General features: G+C 36.4%; 1 protein-coding gene across 10 annotated transcripts in view; it reads right to left on the reverse strand.

Annotated features, from left to right (window-relative positions):
• Positions 1 to 18,080, reverse strand: part of DICER1 (dicer 1, ribonuclease III) — a 67,094-nt gene that overhangs the window by 16,701 nt on the left and 32,313 nt on the right. For all 10 annotated transcript variants that reach the window (XM_015630235.2, XM_015630238.3, XM_015630233.3 and 7 more), the window contains 13 exons: positions 15,980 to 16,452; positions 12,240 to 12,372; positions 11,130 to 11,372; positions 10,879 to 11,033; positions 9,469 to 9,601; positions 8,935 to 9,010; positions 7,692 to 7,831; positions 3,946 to 4,125; positions 2,891 to 3,104; positions 2,656 to 2,809; positions 943 to 1,125; positions 533 to 638; positions 260 to 435 (listed from right to left, as the gene is read on the reverse strand). In XM_015630235.2, the coding sequence (XP_015485721.1) occupies positions 260 to 435; positions 533 to 638; positions 943 to 1,125; positions 2,656 to 2,809; positions 2,891 to 3,104; positions 3,946 to 4,125; positions 7,692 to 7,831; positions 8,935 to 9,010; positions 9,469 to 9,601; positions 10,879 to 11,033; positions 11,130 to 11,372; positions 12,240 to 12,372; positions 15,980 to 16,452 (2,366 nt within the window). The remainder of the gene's footprint in view (positions 1 to 259; positions 436 to 532; positions 639 to 942; positions 1,126 to 2,655; positions 2,810 to 2,890; positions 3,105 to 3,945; positions 4,126 to 7,691; positions 7,832 to 8,934; positions 9,011 to 9,468; positions 9,602 to 10,878; positions 11,034 to 11,129; positions 11,373 to 12,239; positions 12,373 to 15,979; positions 16,453 to 18,080) is intronic.

The following is an 18,080-nucleotide window of genomic DNA, read 5'->3' on the forward strand; positions in this document are numbered from 1 at the left end:
TTTGTTAACAAAAAATATTAGCACAAGACAAGGAGACTCTACATGCACATACGTGTTTTAAAAGGCCATAGCCTTCTGAAAAGAACAGGGACTGCAACCTGTAACTTCATCTCTCACAACTGAGTATTTTTAAACTGTGCTTCACTGAGAAGTACCACGAGTTAAACAAGAGTTACCAGTTTTATAATTCACGTAATAGTTGTTTCCACCATGTAAGTCAGACATCATATCGAAAAATACCTATTGAAAAAATACATGCCTGAAATCTGCAGGAAGTGATTTAACCCCTACACCAGCATCAGTGGCTGTTTGAGCTCTCAGTTCCTCTGCTGTCAAAAGGCAGTGTAGGCGGTAAAGTATGCTGGGGAGGCAAACTGCTTTTCTCCACAATGATGCTGGAATAGGATGTATAGCACAGAGCTCAGGAACCAGTATCTGGGAGAGGAGGGAAAAGAAAAGAATTTTCCTTGTCAAGGTAGCCAGATCACTATTAATAGAGTCCACTTGAATTAATTAGATGCTTCTATATTACCTGTTTATTCTGCAAACTTTCCCATTTTGCTTTCCTCTTCTCAGCACTGCTCAGTGGAAGTGCTTTTCCCTTCTGATTCAAATGGCGAGGAGTCAAAAGATTAAGTCTAAAAACCATATGAAAATACTGTGGTGTAAGTACGTAATTAATGATTAGAACTTACTAGCCTAAACTTTCTTAAGTTTCTTAGTATTTAATGTCAATGCACTGTGATATGATGGCACCATTACCTCTGGGAAAAAACAGACTGAATTCACAGTTCTTGTTACACAAGCATCTCTCAAGAAAAAAAATAAATCAGTAATTATTTTGAAAGGGACAAACCCTAAGCTTTATCCCATATTTTCAAGAAAAAAAGGCACTTTACTGTCAAACTACAAAGATCAGACATAAAACATGACTGCTGTTACCTTGAAGATGTGTGGTCCACATCCAGCAGTGGCTGGTTAAGATTAGTAAGGTCAAGATTATACTTTGTTTTATAATACTCAGCAAAAGTTTCATATTCAGGGGAAGGGAATTTACTGAGTGGAGTAAGATCAGTGTATACATCAGCTACGTAGAATCGATGAGGCTGATCAAAATTTCGGTATCTAAAAAAAAAAAACACATTTTGGCATTACAGTAAAGCTTTTGTTAAGTTGTTCATGTTCTAACATGGTCAGGAGATTAACAGTTAAACAGTGCACTTGAGATTTTTGGTTAATAAGTGTTTTTTTTTGTTGTAGAAATAATTTATCTAGCTAACTCAAATGTTAAATGAGAAAAGTGCTTTAAGACAAACATGAATGAAGTCAATCTAATCTGTGAAATTCCCTCTACAAGATAAACATTTAAATTAAATGGAGGATTTATGTCTTTGATATGTAATACAAACAATCTACGGACAACAGTAATGCTACAAAAGATAATTTCTTAATTAAAAACATCTAACAATTAAGTTTGATAATTTGGCTTTTTAGCATGTGGTCTCCAATGGTATTCTACATCAGGTCCTCTGCATACAAAGACTGTACTTCCTCCTGTCTAAACTGGCATTTTAACCAAGTTATCCTCCAAATAAAGTTAAAATACAAAACCTCAAATACATAGCAAGGTAAATTCACAAGCCTTTCAAGGATAGTGAGGTTTTTGTATTACAGGCAGAATGGTAAAATTAAAGCTAGACTGTAACAACATCTTTTCTGTAGCTACCAAGGCTCATTGGAAACTATGGTGATAAACATGCCCAGAAAATAATAGTAATAATAATAAAAAATAATGAAAACAATATTCAACAATTAGATTTGCATTAAGTTATTTCACATTTAAGTTATTTGCATAAGTTATTTCACATTTTGACCTGCTGCATCATTTTAAGTTTCTACTAAAATATCTAAATAGAAATGCTACACAATAGTATCTCTAAACAAAATTTACACTCTATTCCTGAGACTTTTCAGTTCTTTTAAAAAATAAAAGTCTGAGATAGATGAGGCCAAAAAACAAAGTCTAAAATTAAATTTATCCTCTCTATACATTCAGCAAGTACCATTGTTTACAATACACAACACAAGCCAGTTGGTCCATAGGGAACAATTAAGCCTCCACAAAGCCTACCAATTCTGGAGAATCTTTGCATATCCAGTACATAAAATGAGTATCATTCAATATAAAGATTCTATTAAATAATCTTCATCACTTGTAATTTTCCCATCTACCAACATGATGCCTTTATTTAGCAGGCCTTTGGCATGCATATGCAGTAGCCAGAGAATAGGACTCCCATGCAATATTCCAAACTTTAACTGGTTTTAGTAAGCCACTTCTTGATGAACTTGAAGTGTTTTATCAGAATACTATGTAAGTTTTGTGGTAAGCTGACTATTCCTTTTAAAAATGTAATCTTGGGATTCCTTTTAAAAATGAATCTTGGGATGCCTAAACACTTAAATCTTACTAATAGAAGATTAACTATTGATTTAAAAATCTTTCAATTATTTTAAACACTACTAGACACCTTCAGACCAACAGCAGACCAACAATTCCTAAAAAGCAATTCTGCTGCAGATAATAACACGCCCTTATAACAAGTGTTTGTGTAAATACAATGGGTGCACATCTAAACTACGTAGAGTACTCACCGTGGAATGATAACGGCATCCTGGTAATCTTCTAACTTGAAAATAAAAGGCATTTCTTTTGTATACTGTGTATTGGGAATGCCTGTACGTGCCTCAGATTTCTCAATGTCTTCCATAAACTTAAAGTCAATGTCCAAAGTGCTGGAGTCATCAACTTAAAAAGGAAAATGCGGAACTCAGTTTTCTAGGCTGAACTTTTCTGACAAGTTGTAAATTACAATATTTTTGTTCTTACCAACATTTAGAGGTAGAACACAATAGGCTGAATCAGCTTCTGTAGGTTTGAACTCTAGTGCAGGTTTCTCAAGACGAAGAATATGTGAAAAAATGTACTGGTGGAGTCGTGTAATCAGCTCAAGCATTTGCAGAGACAGAGTAAAACCAGATTTCTTAAGCTCAATGGATATTGTAACCTCTCCAGAGCGAGTATACACAGGAAAGTGAGGAATCTAAACAAGAACACAATCAAAAGAAATCACAAAAGAAAATCCGAAGTGGGATTCCTTTACAGAGTTCTGGCTGTTTAGTGCACATTCTGAGGTAATGCTTGACCGACTCTACAGCAAATTGGATTGAACAGGATCAGAATTTTGAACTATGATGACCCTTCAATTCCAGATGAGACTCTGAATGTTTAAGAATGACTGATTTGGTTTTTTTTCATAGTTCTCCTTGTGTTTCACAGCTCTTCTCTTTATAAAAGCTACAGTGGAAAAGGACGCATTTTCTATTATGAAGAGAGAAATGTGAAAACCAGCAATATTCCCGAAATGTCTTCTTACAAGAACAGAAAATAAAATTTGAAAAAATCTTCCTCAGCTAAGTCTCACCAACAGAAAATGCCTATTAAAAATTTTCTGAAGCAAGAGGTGCCAATTTCAATTAACATGGCCCACTTTTTTTGCTGCTGCCACAGACTAGGAATGCTGAGAGGATTTGTTACCATAGCTTTTGTACAAATAGTGTGGTGCAGGCCACTTCCATAGCTGGTATGTCTATTCCTATCATACCTCATACAAAAAAAGGAGGGACATCTTGAATTTGCCAGTGCAAAATACTAAATTTCTAAACCAAAAGCTCAGCAAAAACAGATTGTTCCATCCCTAAAGACAGAAAAACAAGTGATGCCTTGATTGGATGGGTAGTATTGCTTATTTTCTGAAGGTTACTTGATACAAGCACCATTTATGGTCATTTCCAACTCTTCACTCTGTTGGGTGGGGAGTAAGTGGAAAACAATAGGTTGCAAGGCATGCAGAATAAGGAAAGGAAAGGAAAGAGATTCCTTACTTGAGGTATAGGTTTGGCTGTCAATATGCCAAAACATCTTGTTGTATCCTCGGGAGGATACAGCTTTCTTCTCCTGAAGTTGAGCTCATCAGGTAGAGGAGTCGTTAACACCATTCCTATTACATACAAGTAACAGGGCTGATCAGGTTTGGGATAACTATCCCTCAAACACTCTGGAATCTGAAAATAATAAAGAAAAAACATTAACATGAAAAAAATCAGCAAAGTTTACTTAGTTATTATTCTTTGAATAAGTCCTCTTAGATTTTTTTAGGAAACACATTGCTAAAAATAAGGAACAAAAAAAATTATTCTGGGCTCAAGCAGTGTTTTCTTTCTAAAGCAAAAATATTTGGCCAGCAGCATGGCATAGCAGACATGAGATTTCCTTTGTCCTTAGTAGGTGAGCTGGGGAACAGAGGGTGGCTTTCCCTAAGGAGACTTACTAATAACCTCGCCTATTTGTCTCCATAAAGTTCCTGTAACTTTTCTAGTAGATAGTGGAGCTCAAATGTCTGCCCTCAAAGTTGAAGATGCCTTTTCATGTGGAATCATTCTCTCAAATAAAGGTATATTTGTGGTGGGTTCTTTTGTACATGCCCAGCCTCAAAAGACTGCTAAAGGTGCTGGTTGCCGGGGAAGGAGAAAGCAATTGAAACTCTGATAGTTTTGGGACACTTCCCTACAAATTTATTAGGACTCTATTATTTCTTCTTAAAAGGGAAGTCGTGGACTGATGAAGAAGGTAAAATATGGGCATTTGGGAAAGAAACTCACCATCTACCCTACTAGGTGCTGCCCTAACTCTTTCTCCCTCCCTTGTAACCAATGTCAAACTTACCCCTTACCCTTGGGAGCATGTACAGATCACCCCAGTTACTGACTGCTTGAAAAACAAAAGGGTATTGATTCCAGCACATTCTCCCTGTAACTGAGTGTTGCATTACCATCCATAATGCCTCATCCTCCACTGAGGAGGCATGAGCCAAAATGAAAGAAATAAGTGATCAAGCTGGAGAACTATTTCCATCTATGCAAACACGAGACTGGTTTGATGGATCAGAACCTAGATCGTGGGTTACTACCCTCCTAAAGTCTTTAGAACTTAGAGCATGGGGAAAGTGGATAGCACTAATTAAGAGTTGCAACTGTCACTGGACTTGTATTTCTAATTGCTGGCATTAGCCTGGTTACATGCATGATAACACACTTATCTTGCTTTCCTCCTCTGTTCACTATACTCATATCACCACCATGGGAGAAGAATACTACATCCAAATTCCTCAAGGCAATGTAGAACCACTGGGTGGAATGTCGTGAAGGAGTAAAAAGTAACAAATGTTTCTCCATCACCTCTTTGAAGATTAAGGTTTGAAAAATCAAGTTTCAAATTGCCTCTAACCAAATCCTTAGAAACCGCTTTGTTTTAGAAAATTAAGTGCCCATTTTGAAAAATATTACATTAGCTTGTAGTTGATACATCAAGTAAGCAAGTAGCAGACTTTTGATACATCATGAGAGCCAGCCAACAAATTTTATGAGATGGACCTGCTGCTGCCACTCTCGAAACCCTCTATAAACAAGTGCCCAACTTGCCACAGGTGCTCTCTGCTGTCTGTACTATCCTACACTGTCCTGTGAGGCTGCTCTTGCCCCCTACCCAGCAGGACTGGTGCTGGTCCTGCTGCCCTGGCTCTGCTCCCTCACTGGCAAGCCTGACTGCTCTGGGAGGGGTTTAACCGCAGAGACACCAACATCGCACCCGATGCAGATCCCCTCACCGCACTGTCAGCCAGCACTGGACCCGTGGGAGTGGTAGCCCCTTTCCTGCACTTCTCATAATTATTCTGGGTATTTTCCTACTTTCCTATTTTCTCTCCTTTCCTCTTTTATAAAATATAGAGTCGTATCATCGCTTTGGATCACACCACTTAACCTTGTTCATTAATTTGTTTGCGTTTTAGTCTTGCTTTTGGGTATGCTTAGAACTTTCCTTTCTGTCATAATGGATGAAGGCAAAACATGCCTCTTCTCACTTTAAGCAGATTGAAACAAGCTTTGATTCAAATGTCTGCATTTAACCAGTAACACCAGGGCACATTTCATGTCCAAGAGCTTTGGAACTTAACAGCAGAACAGGAAAAAAAAGGTAAAAAGAAAATGTGCGTACTCTTGGGGGAAAAAAAAAAAAAAAGCAGCTTGACTGAACTTACAGCTTCATTAACACAGATTCTTTTTCCAACAGAATTGTTTAAAAGTATCAAAAATGTTTCGATACACTTGGGACAAACACAAAAACACAAACAAATACACTGCCCCTTTGCCCAGGCACTACACTAGATGAGTTTCTCATTACAATTCTATCTTGCAGATGTGAATATTTGCAACAGCCATGAGCATTTTAATTCTGCTGCTCATACTTGTCATAAACTTTAAGAAATCATGCTTTATGTTTGGTAGATGTTCATTACTTTGCAGGTCTCAAAATGATCCTCCTGTTTATCTAAAATTAAATTGCAATACATGTAGTCCTGGATTTTAAAGTTACACTGCAGTAAAACTATGGCTTTGGCTTAATGGAAAATTACTCATAAATTTAATAACTACATTAAACCCAAGAGGATCTTGCAGACCTTAAACATTTGCCAAAGCTTCTTTTCCAGATGTGAGAAGCTGGGACAAAGGCAAGGGAATGTATTCTTAGATTCCCTATTAAAAAAGAAATAACTGAGAAAGAATGATGCATCACTTGACAAATCAACTCCTCTGAATGAGATACCATAATGTTGCATTTTATGAATCACCCCTATTCCAACAACCTCTAGTGATGTAAGAGGACAGAGAAAAGCACTTGTAACAAGAAGTACTGTGAAAAAATGCAAACTGTGTCTTTGTGAAATACAAAGATGATCAGATTCTATGAGTTACCTGTCCTATTCAAAGGACCTTAGACAGAACCTGTAACAACTGCAGAGGAAAAACGAAGGTTCCAGAGTAGTTGCAAAATACTCTAACAAAGCTTCTTTTCTCCATTTTCTCTTACAGTATTTCCAATTCCCCCACAAACACCATTTAGGAAGTGCAATTTTACAAGCTGGTATGGTTGAAACCTGTTGTAACACACTGTGAATATATTACTTAACACAGAGCTGTATTTTCTTTTGTGACCCTTTCAACAGATCAAGTATAATATTAAGTATAATATTTAGAACTACTTTAAAAGTAAAAAAAAATAAAAAGTACATTTATTTTATATTTTAATATTTAAACCAGAAATTATGAAATTCTATGTTCAACAGGTAAACTTGCCAAACTAAACCAAGCATCCAAAAATAATAAAAAAAAATAAAAAACAAAAAAAAAACCCCAAACATACTTCTGTATTTAGCCCAGGGCACATCTTTAAGTGTTCAATTATTTGTCCTGAAAGCCAGTAATAAGGTAAAGATTTTACAGATTTTTAATGCAGGATTATTTTGCTCAGTTATTTTCATACAAGGCAAGTATTTGCCAATGAGCTCCACTGAAAGTGAATGTTCTTTGAGCTTACAGGTATGCTTCCAAAGCATGTGGTACCATAAACTCCAGTAGCACTGTAGGCTTCCACTGAATCAGAACAGCAAAGTATTTCTACTGTAAATACAAGACTTCTAAAAATTTCTAATCAGCTAAGATTAAGAGTTGGCAATTCTATCTTATTAGTACATAAAGCATTAGATATCTGGAGAGCAGTAAATGATACGAACAGCTTTAGGATAGCACTGTCTTCGTTTGGTAGAGCCTGGCCTTCCTGGAACACTGGTTTCTTCTTCATCGTGTAAATCAAGTTCCTCCTCATATTTAACCGTTTCTTTACCAACTGGCATCAAATGATCATCCAGTTCACCTGAATATTATGAAAGAGTATAAAGAAATAGCATTATGAAAAATCAAATCTTGGTTCCTTCAGATCCTACAAAGTAGTGAGACTGCTTGTGAAAGCACCGTACATGTAAGGTTTTAAAATACATGGAGCATGGCTCCAAAAGTGCAACTTTAGGAAAGAGTGATAAAGACTGAGTTTTGGGCAAAAATGCTTATTTGTAGTAAAAAACCTCTTATATTTAATTACAAAAATAAATTATGTAACAAAAATAGCCAAGGATTCTTTTTGCCCACAAAAAGGGATCTTTGACTTATTTTAAAATCACTCACATGGAGTTATAAAAAGGAAGAGTGAAAATTTCTATTTCTCTATCATTCTAAAAAGCAAATTACTGTTGTTTAATGTGCACTTCCAACACTGAGTTGAGCCACCACCAGGGTGCCACTCTTGGATGTATTTGTTGGTATGAAATCAGTGTTCAAAAAGTTTTAACTCAGGAAAGAAATACAAACCCCAGACCTACAAAATTCTTTTTTACTTAAAAAAATACATAAATACTTCTGTACTTCATAGAAAAAACCAGTAACACAGAATTATCCTTAAAATGTTCCACAATGAAGAACATGCTCCATTATACTTAATAGAAAAAAGAGCTGAAGTAGTCCTGCAATGTCCTATTTTTGGACCATGGCTTAGCATACAGTAGAGAAAGCAATAAATTTAGGCTTGTGTATTTTAGATTTTGTCACAATTCACTTTAAAAACTGTCCCTTTAGCTGTAGGATGTAGTCCCTGACCTATAATCAGTATCCTCTAGAGAAGACTCTTTTCCCCTGTAAAGTATATTCAGTGCCAAAATCTTTGTGTCTTGTACTAACGTTGCTTTTGCTGTTTAATACAAAATTTTTTAAATAACAAGATTTCCCTGGAAAATTTAACTTCAGTTTACAAGGTGTAACCTAAATTAGTACAAGTACATGACCACATCACAAGACAAGGCAAGCAAAAGAAAGCTGTAATAGATGGCTACAGCAGAAGGACATGTACATATATAACATCCATACCATATGCAATTTCTCAACTACAAAATATACTTTAACAAAGAAGTTGCTTTTCCAACTTACCAATTTTGTGCAGTTTTTCACAGCAAATAAGAGCAACAACTCTCTCAGCCAGTCTTGCACAACTCATTGGAGGGCCCTATAAACATTTAAATACTTTGTAAAAACTTTGGTTTGCTAGCAAGTTACTTACACATTTTTAGTTTAACACAAGCATTTGAGGCAAGCAAAATTTTTGGTAAAAAAACACATTGATGGCAGTTTTGTGAAGATATTCAAGCTTTTTTTTGGAAACCAAAATTCCAAGAACTCAACTGTACTATTGATCAAAACCAATAAACGACAAGTGCATGAAACAACAATGTACAGGGAAGAATATCTAAATATTTTTGTCTTTGGCATAAACAGCAACTGATGGAAAACTAATTGCAACAAAAACAGACAGTGATCTAAAACCAGTCAGAGTACAATACAGAAATACAAAGTACAATACAGTTTTCATTACCAAGAGTGAAACTTAATGTAGAAACAGCAGAGACTAATTCTTAGCCCAACATATTCATGTATTTCCATGCTTTTCCTTCCCCAAATACCTACAACAATTGAAGCTCGAAGAGGTGAGTTGATTGGCAGGTAGAGAGTAGAGTAAAACGTATGGTCAGGCAGTTCCCGGGTCTTACACTTGGGAGCCAGGTGTGTAAATGGATCACTTGGTAATCTAGCGCAGTACCTAAGTTGACAAAACATTTAACACATCATGAAAATCTGCAAATCAAAACCTAAACACATTTCAGTGCAACCTCACCTTTCTGGGATGAATGTTAGAAAAGATGATTTCAGGCATACTGAGCACTGTAAAGGTGCACTACTGACTCATATTCAACCAACTTCTGAGCAGCAGACCTCCATGTCCTTTACCATAAACTGGTCTCCACAAAGGTCACTCCAGCTCGTAATGATGCACAAAGCTATTTCCTGCCAGGTCCCAGGGTTCCCATTATGTCTCCTGACTTTACTGTTGTCTTATTCCTCCTGTTTATTACGGTTTCCCCCTCCCATCTTTCCTCCCTTGTACTGACTTCCCTTTATCCCAACTCGTTATTAAATGCAAACATCCACATGTTAAACTGGACCTCCTAACAGTCCAGAAGTAATGCCACATATGAGCAGACAATCTTTAAAACATTTACTATCTGCCATTCATCCTTCAAATCTGACTGCTTTGAGAGGCTTTATTTACCAGGCAGTCCATCAAAATGGTCTGCATCTCAAGAAGTCACTGGCAATTTCATCAAAAGCTTAAGTAAATGACATTCACTGCTTTTTATAAAGTCAACCACGTCATGACACCAGAGACAAAATCCCCCAGTAAAACTTGGTTGGTTTCTGCCCATCCCCTTTTCTTTATGGGCCAATAATCTGTTGCTACGAGGACTTGGTCCATAGCATTCAATATCACTATAGTTAACTGGACTGGTCCACAGCTCCCTGGATCTTCTTCCTTGTCTTTTTTGTCTTCCTGTCACTGAGAACATACTCCAATTACCATCGCCTTACAGAGTTGGTATTTGAGTAGTTCCCATCCTGTCTTATGGACTATAATTACTGTGGTTTTGTTTGTAAAGATGACAACAAGATTGCTATTACAAACGTGAATATTAGACCTGAGATTTAACTACGGTTTTAACAGTTCTTTAATTTATTTTTAAAAGTAGCTTGACAAGAGCAAAAATGCAAATTCACTACACATTTTGAAGCTGAATGTTTTCAGATAATTAAACAGGAATCAACATCACTAAAGTTATTATTAGAGCTAGAACCTCTGGTAGGATGAAGAAAGCAAATAATCCCTTCAAACCTGTGACTACTTTCTTTAGGAGAGAAGATTCTGTCAAAATGCCTAACAGGAAATGTGTAGAATGCCCCAGCCCATGCATCCATGTTGCAAGACCAACTAAGAAACCTTTCATTCAATGACATGAAGGAAGAAGTGAATATACCTCTTACCTATTTATGTGTCCAATAGCAGTGTTAATAGTAACCCTTGGACTGTTCTCATCTGGCCTCAATACATAGGGTGGAAAGACATCATCATCATCAACAATGGGTTCAGTTTCAGTTTCATTGGCATCAACAGATTTTGAGCATTTGTTTCGGAGGATCTTAACATTTCAAGAACAGAACACAATGATAGGTTTTTCCCTGAAAAAGTACTGTGACACACTAAAAAAACCAGTCCCATTCCTTTGATCTCATACCTTCTCAATGGCTTTGTATGTCTTAAGATCTTCTTCAAAACTTTTGATTTTGTCTGTATCTGCTAACATAATGTAATTGGAAATTGGTGCTCTAGCTCTTCCTTTTGACTGCACATAGGAACGGTATTCTGTGGGCAAATCAAAACGCACCACCAAGTTGCATTTTGGTATGTCAACACCCTCTTCTACAATACTTGTAGCAATAAGTAGGTTGGTCTCATGTGCTCGAAATTTTCTAAGAACCTGCAAAAGTAATGAAGACAAATTTGACATACTAGTCCAAGATCTTTTTCCATCATGAGATTCAACAAAAGCCAGTAAAATCACAATCAGTGGCTCAAACACCCCCAAAACATGTCCAGACATGAAAATACAAAACTAGTACAAAGAATCTTTTCAGAAACAAAACAAGACTATTTATCAGAAACAAAAGATTTCAAGGCATAAAATCATGGATGTGGAATCACACGAAGCTACTATAACCCCTAGCAATGGAGAGGATCCCCCCTATTTACTTACAAGTTTTCATCTGTGGTACTAAAGAAAAAAACAAATGTTGCTTTTAGGACACCATCTTTTCCCAAACATTCCTGAGGCTGAAGCATCCTTGGGGGATAGAGTGCATTCTAGAGCTGACACTTCTGATATTTATGCTGTATATGAAACAATACTCAGGAAAAGTGTGGTGTCTGGAGCACAACCCAGCTAGGATGAGCTTTAAGTGATGTAAAATCAGGGTGGGTTTTTTTTAACATTTAATGATTAATCAAATTCACATTTAGGAAAGATAAATATTAAAATCAGCTTAAAAAAGCCTGACATTCTTTATATTCAATGCAGAAAAATTAGATAATGATCTGACTAGATATAAACATGGTTACATGAAGTTTTAATTTCTATTTGTGTAATGTTACATGACAATGTCTCCAAACATTCTTTTATTGTTTTACAAACATCTGTATCTCCAGTAAGTATGCATATTTGTTAAAGAAAGCCATAAACTTCCAACGACTGTGCCCCAGACTCTTCCCTAATGATCTGTTTTCAAAGACACACACAGACACACAAAAAGGGTACTGGCAGTTTAAATTTTTCTTTTCTTGAAGTTACCTCTTCCTGTTTTCTAAATTCTACTTCCATCTGCTTGCTACGAGGCTGGTTCTTGCCAATGCCATGTCCAGTTATAAAATTGCTACTGATGTAAGCCAGTTCTGGATCTTGCTTGCCAGCTTCTTTTATCAACCTAAAAATATTACACGTGTTTTTAGAAGTTACACAACCTACAAAATGGAGGAAAAATCTATTTTTTTAAGACCTACATTAAAAGGAAAAGTGGAAGTATGACAATTAAGTCATGTTAACACATAAATCAACTGCAGTCTTTTTGAAAACCTCTGTAAGGTTACCACAAGACAGACTGCATACAGAAACACAAGGAGTGCTTGTGCATCACACACATTTTCAGACCTACCATGGTAAAACTAGATATTTTTAAACCAATCTATTACTCTAAGGGTTCCTGTTGTTAAAGCACTCAAAATTTCTTTGTTAAATCTTTTTCTGTAAGCTCTAGCTGACTTTAAAAGATATAGAAGTATAAAATGTTAACTTCTAGGTTAAAAATCTAAGATTGTAATTGTACTTAATATTAGAATATACATCATATTCAAGTATACTGGTGACAAAATGCTGACCTGTTTTTCTCAAGTGATGCTCAGCCTACATGGTGAGATGTTCCCTACTTGTGAAATTAACTGAAATAGAGGACACAATACAATTCTTTAAAAGGAATACTCAACAGGGATGTGAGGAATATTCATGCCCTCACTTTGTTTCAGCTCAGTTTTTTTTTATGTTACAGAAGCAGAAAAGGCTGGCTTCTGCAGTGCTCTGATTTCACAGAAAGTATTAGGATTGCTCACCTAAATAATGCACTAAATCTAAGAACGAGGCATTTATGGATTTAGAACCACAATTACAGTGTGCAATCTAAGTAAGTATGCTGGAGCATCATTAGTTGATTAGTTTTCAGGATGAACAGAATTTGGAATTACTCAACTGTAACAAGCTTTTGAGCAGGAAATAAAAACCAAGGGATTATATACAGCAAATAATCCCTTGCATGTGTCACTACAGCCATCCCAGTACTACTCTGCTCAAAGCATATCCATCATGCCCATTACCAGGTGCTCCCCCCCACAGGCCAAGAACAGCCTGCCTCACTACACTTCCAGAAGTAACTCAAACTGTTCCCAAAAACATCTCTAGCACTTCTGCCTCACATGGAAGTATATGGATGCTGTGCTACAAGCCTACCCATCTGCCCAGGAAACTGCGGCCAAACCAGAGGGAAAATGGTGAAGTTCTCCCTGCTCTTTCTACCCCTAAACTAAAGTCTTGCACACTTTCCTAGTCCCCACTGTAAACAAAATTTATGGGTACATAAAACACCTTGAAGGCTTTCCTCCTCTAACCTGTTAAAACTGGAATGAACAGGGAGATAGGCAAGAGGCCAAAAAAGAGGCATACAGCTTGCCATCCCTAGGGGAACAGACTTGAAGGATCCTCCTGTGTTAAAGTGCAAACAGGGGTTGTTAGTTCAAGGCCAAATGGAGTTACATTTCTGTATGCAGAAAGTCTAGGTTCTTGAGACAGACACTCTAAGAAAGTATGGGTTAATAACTGGACAGAATTTTTTTTTGTATTTCTTTTTCAACATGGCATTTCTATGAGGTCTTACAAACTGAGTACCTGCTAAACATCTCGAACATTCTTACTTTAGTTCACTTGTGTAGAAATGGACAATTAAAAGCACTTGAATGAACATTTCACTGCAAATCTTTGCCAAGTTCCTGAGAAACATAGGACTTCAACCTTGTGACTAAAAAAATCTATTTGTAGTAGGTAACAAGTAGTGTTTTTCAAATAGATATAAGGACTTCTACTTTCCCTTCTCTTAAGGGTGCTGAGAGGCACTGCAATGCAAATGGAAGGAAACTGGACTTCAGAAAACGTCTTCTATTCTGAAAAGGAGTGTAGAGGCACCAGAACTCAACTGCATACACCAAATTAAATAGTGAGGGAGCGACTCCATCAACTGATTGTAATAACAAAGACAGAAAGTACAACTCGTGTCATGAATTTCACCCTTCTTCACTCATCCTGGATTTCATGAAATGGTATTCTAAATACTAAGATGATAACCACATTTTAAGAAAAACTGTACTTCTTTTTAAATCAGTTCCATTTAATGACCCATACTGAATTACTGTAACTGTGGTACACCAATTCAAACACTCAAGACTTTCTCATTCAGTAGAGAGTCTTTTTCTTATATATAGCGTAAGTATAGCTGTCATCATCAGAATTAAATTCACTCCTTGAATTAAATGCACTCTTCTGAAGAGGGCCTACAGTGAGCTTCTCCACCAAAGGCTTCCAGTCTTAATTCCAGCAGTTCAACTCTGATTGTCAATACAATATCAGGTTTTCTCAAATCAGTTGCTACATGAAGTAAAGGTGCATTTTGAGAGTCTGGCAGCTAGCTTTCAGAAGGGGATAAAAAGTTACATATAAGTTTATATTTTGCCACCAATAATCTCTACTCAAAGTGCCTAAAGCTCAAAGATGACAGAACTTGATCACCTATTTCATCTAGAGTCTGTATTCTGTCAGGTTCAACAGCAGTTAGGATATTGTATAGTGTATAAATCTTGGAATATGAGAATGTACAGTGGAAAACCAATATGATTTAAATCACATTCATAACTTAACAGAGAAGAAAAAAGTTTTCAGAATTCTGTTCATTCCCTGTAGGGTAATGAAATACTCATTTCATCTCAGGAAAAGACTCTGTTAGTATTATTTCTTCAGGACTTATTAACAGAGTATGTTCATTTTGCTGAACAGCTTGGTTTGCCTCATACTGCAGATTTATGTGAACATATTTAAAACGTAAAAAAGGAAAAGAGGAAAAATAAAAGTTGATGAAAACACATAGGCAAGTCTGCAGATCAAAGAATATGTTATGCACTTATTAACTCGAGCTAAAATGTACCAACAGAGGAGTCAGACTTAGAGGTTTCCAGAATGCAAGGAACACCTCACACAGGACATTTGCTACACTATCAGAGAAACCTACCAAAAACCAAAACCAGGATAGGTGAATCAATCATTTCATTCACAGTTTGTGGAAACAGCTTTTAACAATTCAGTGTTACACGTAACATGTATCACACTCAAGAATATGAACTGATAAGGAACTACAATATTGCCAGGTGGCAATTACTCCCACATTCTTATTTTTCTTGGTGGAGACTTTAAGAAAGCACTTAGTGTTTGACTAAATAGGTGCTTTAGAAACATCCACTGTGAAAGTAGTACTGGTAAATCTTGAGCAATATTTGTGCAAGGCTAAATTTGATTTTCTCTAGACTTGGATCATATAATACCTTGATTTAGTAGGGCAATTGTGAGATTTCTGACAGTACTGAACTCAGTAGGCTAGAGAAGTTTCCAACACCCACTGAAAATATAAATCTAATGACCAATTACAACAAATCAATATATGATTATTTTACAGGTTTAGTACAGTATGCCACATTTTGCCTTCTAAAAGAATCAAATTAAAAACTCAGGTCTGAAACAAGTCCTTGAGTACAACTTTCAAAGACATATGCTCTTCCCGTATGCTTTAGAAATATTCCACATGATCTCCTATACCAACTTTATGAATATGAGTTCTGTAAATACAAGGCAATCCCCTACATATTCATGGTATTAACATCCTGGCAGCTGAGTCTGCCTTTTTCCTTCAGAATATATTTCTTTTTTTAAATAAAAAGCTTTACCTATTTAGAACAACTGCTGTGTATCTTCTTTCCACAAAAATAATTCCACATAAAATATTAGTAAAGGGAGATGGGAAATTAGTCTCTGGCTTCTCTTTCTCCTCAATTTCTTCATCCTCATCATCATCTTCAGAATCACTCCAAGATACGTAATTATCCTGATTCCTATTGTTATACCATTCAACACTTTCAAACTGCTGCCGTTCATATGGTTTGTATTTGCGCAAGATTTCAAGCAGCTTTATTACTTTTGGGGTCACAAATTTCAGGTCAAGTGAGGCAGGCGAGAAGTGCTCTTCACAGAGTGCATGTATTTTCCTTAGGAAAGTGTCTGTAAACAATAAAAATTTCCTGTGCAGCTCCTCTTGTTCATGTTTGATATACTTCTGCAGCTCTCTCACCATCATCCCAGCTACCTTATCTGCACACCACGGTCCCAGAACAACCAACACAGCTCGACAGTCTGACAATATCTACAACAAATGAATTCAAGTATCAGTTCAAAGAGTACATTCATGAACTATGCATTTAAGACTAGGGGCTTTACTTTCTAACATCACAGTCTTTGTAAGGATTATGACATTTTTCTACTTTAAAAAAAATGCAGAAGTCTGCTTTTCTTATTTAGATGAACTTGGAAAATTTTGTGTTTCTAATGGAGCAAGTTCCCCCCCCCCTTAAATAATTACCAATCAACTTCAAACTGTATTTCTGAAACTCCAAAAAACCCCAAGCTTAATCAAAATTTTGCCATTTTGTAGAACTGCAATTTGAAATGTATACTAAAAAGAATACTTTTTGAAGCAGCTAGATAAACAAATCAAAAATTCTTATCTTTATTATATAACACAGAACTAATAGAATAAACACTTTATTGGGCATTTTTACTTTATTTACTACTGACAGCTGGCAGGGTTTCAGAAGTATATAATCAAAGTTCCACAGTAGCCTTCAGGTAGCCTTAGGAAGTCTATCCTTTCAAAGGAAAAACAGAACACAGTGGTTTGTATGTGTGGGTAGAATATTAAAAAGAGAGAACTATATCCTATTCAAAGAAAACAGAATAGGCATTTAAGTACCATCATAATCTGATCTGATGAGAAGTTGCTTCCTCCAGAAGAATGAAGTTGTCAGACAATAAACTAGGAATTCAGAAATGTGGTACACTGATAACACCATTAAAAGGACTTATTGTTTGGATGCCCTATATTGTACCTGAAGAACTACAACTGAACTGTAACAATCAGGATGCTGGTTTTCAGCTGCTGCTTTAATTTCTCTTCCTTCTTCCCTTCTGTGAGGAAAGAAAGATCAGACTATCATCCTCTTGAGTCTGTCCTATCCTCTGTGAAGTTATTTAGTTCTAAGACTTAAGGGTAAAACCATCTACACTAATTGTAACTGCATACAGAAGCTTGATGTTCTAACATTGCCAAGATAAAAAGCACCACAGTCTGAAACTCATTTCTCTTCTTAATATGGGTGCCTCCATCTTCTTGGAGAGCTACTGGTTTAAAACAAGCAAGAGGGTTGCAAGCTTTAGATGTATAAAAGTTACTCCACTCTTCTGGAGTCTGCAAGTCATGAAGATCGCCTCCAGCCAGCATTCCTTATGTATTCTAGTCTATTATGGTTTAAGTTTAGCACAAAAGTAACCAGGACTTCCAATTCCCATGCACTGTGATACGCTGCCTTATGTACAATCTTCCCCTCTGGCACAAATAATATTTTATAGACAGTGTCACAGCCCTCAGTTTTAAGAATGCTAGAGAAAACTGGAATATTTTGAGCTGAAGGAAGTAATATATTCTCCAAATTTCTTGTGGACTATTACAGGAATAGTCACAGTAGTGACTCACTACTGACTTCTTGTTCAACAACTTACATATTGACATAGTGGTAACTTAGCAGGCAATTCCAAACCAGGAAGGCCAAGCAGAGTTAAAAAAGGTATCTGGACCCCCTGGTCCCTGCTAAACACTCCACACTTTCTGGACCATCATCTGCCAAAGGTCAAGACAACACAGGGGCAAACACAGAGAAAATCAGTTGCAAGCCTGAGATTCAAATTCTGTTCAAGCAAGATGTGGCACTAGTCCAA

The sequence above is a fragment of the Parus major genome, chromosome 5 (genome assembly GCF_001522545.3).
Source record: "Parus major isolate Abel chromosome 5, Parus_major1.1, whole genome shotgun sequence".
Classification (NCBI taxonomy): domain Eukaryota; kingdom Metazoa; phylum Chordata; class Aves; order Passeriformes; family Paridae; genus Parus; species Parus major.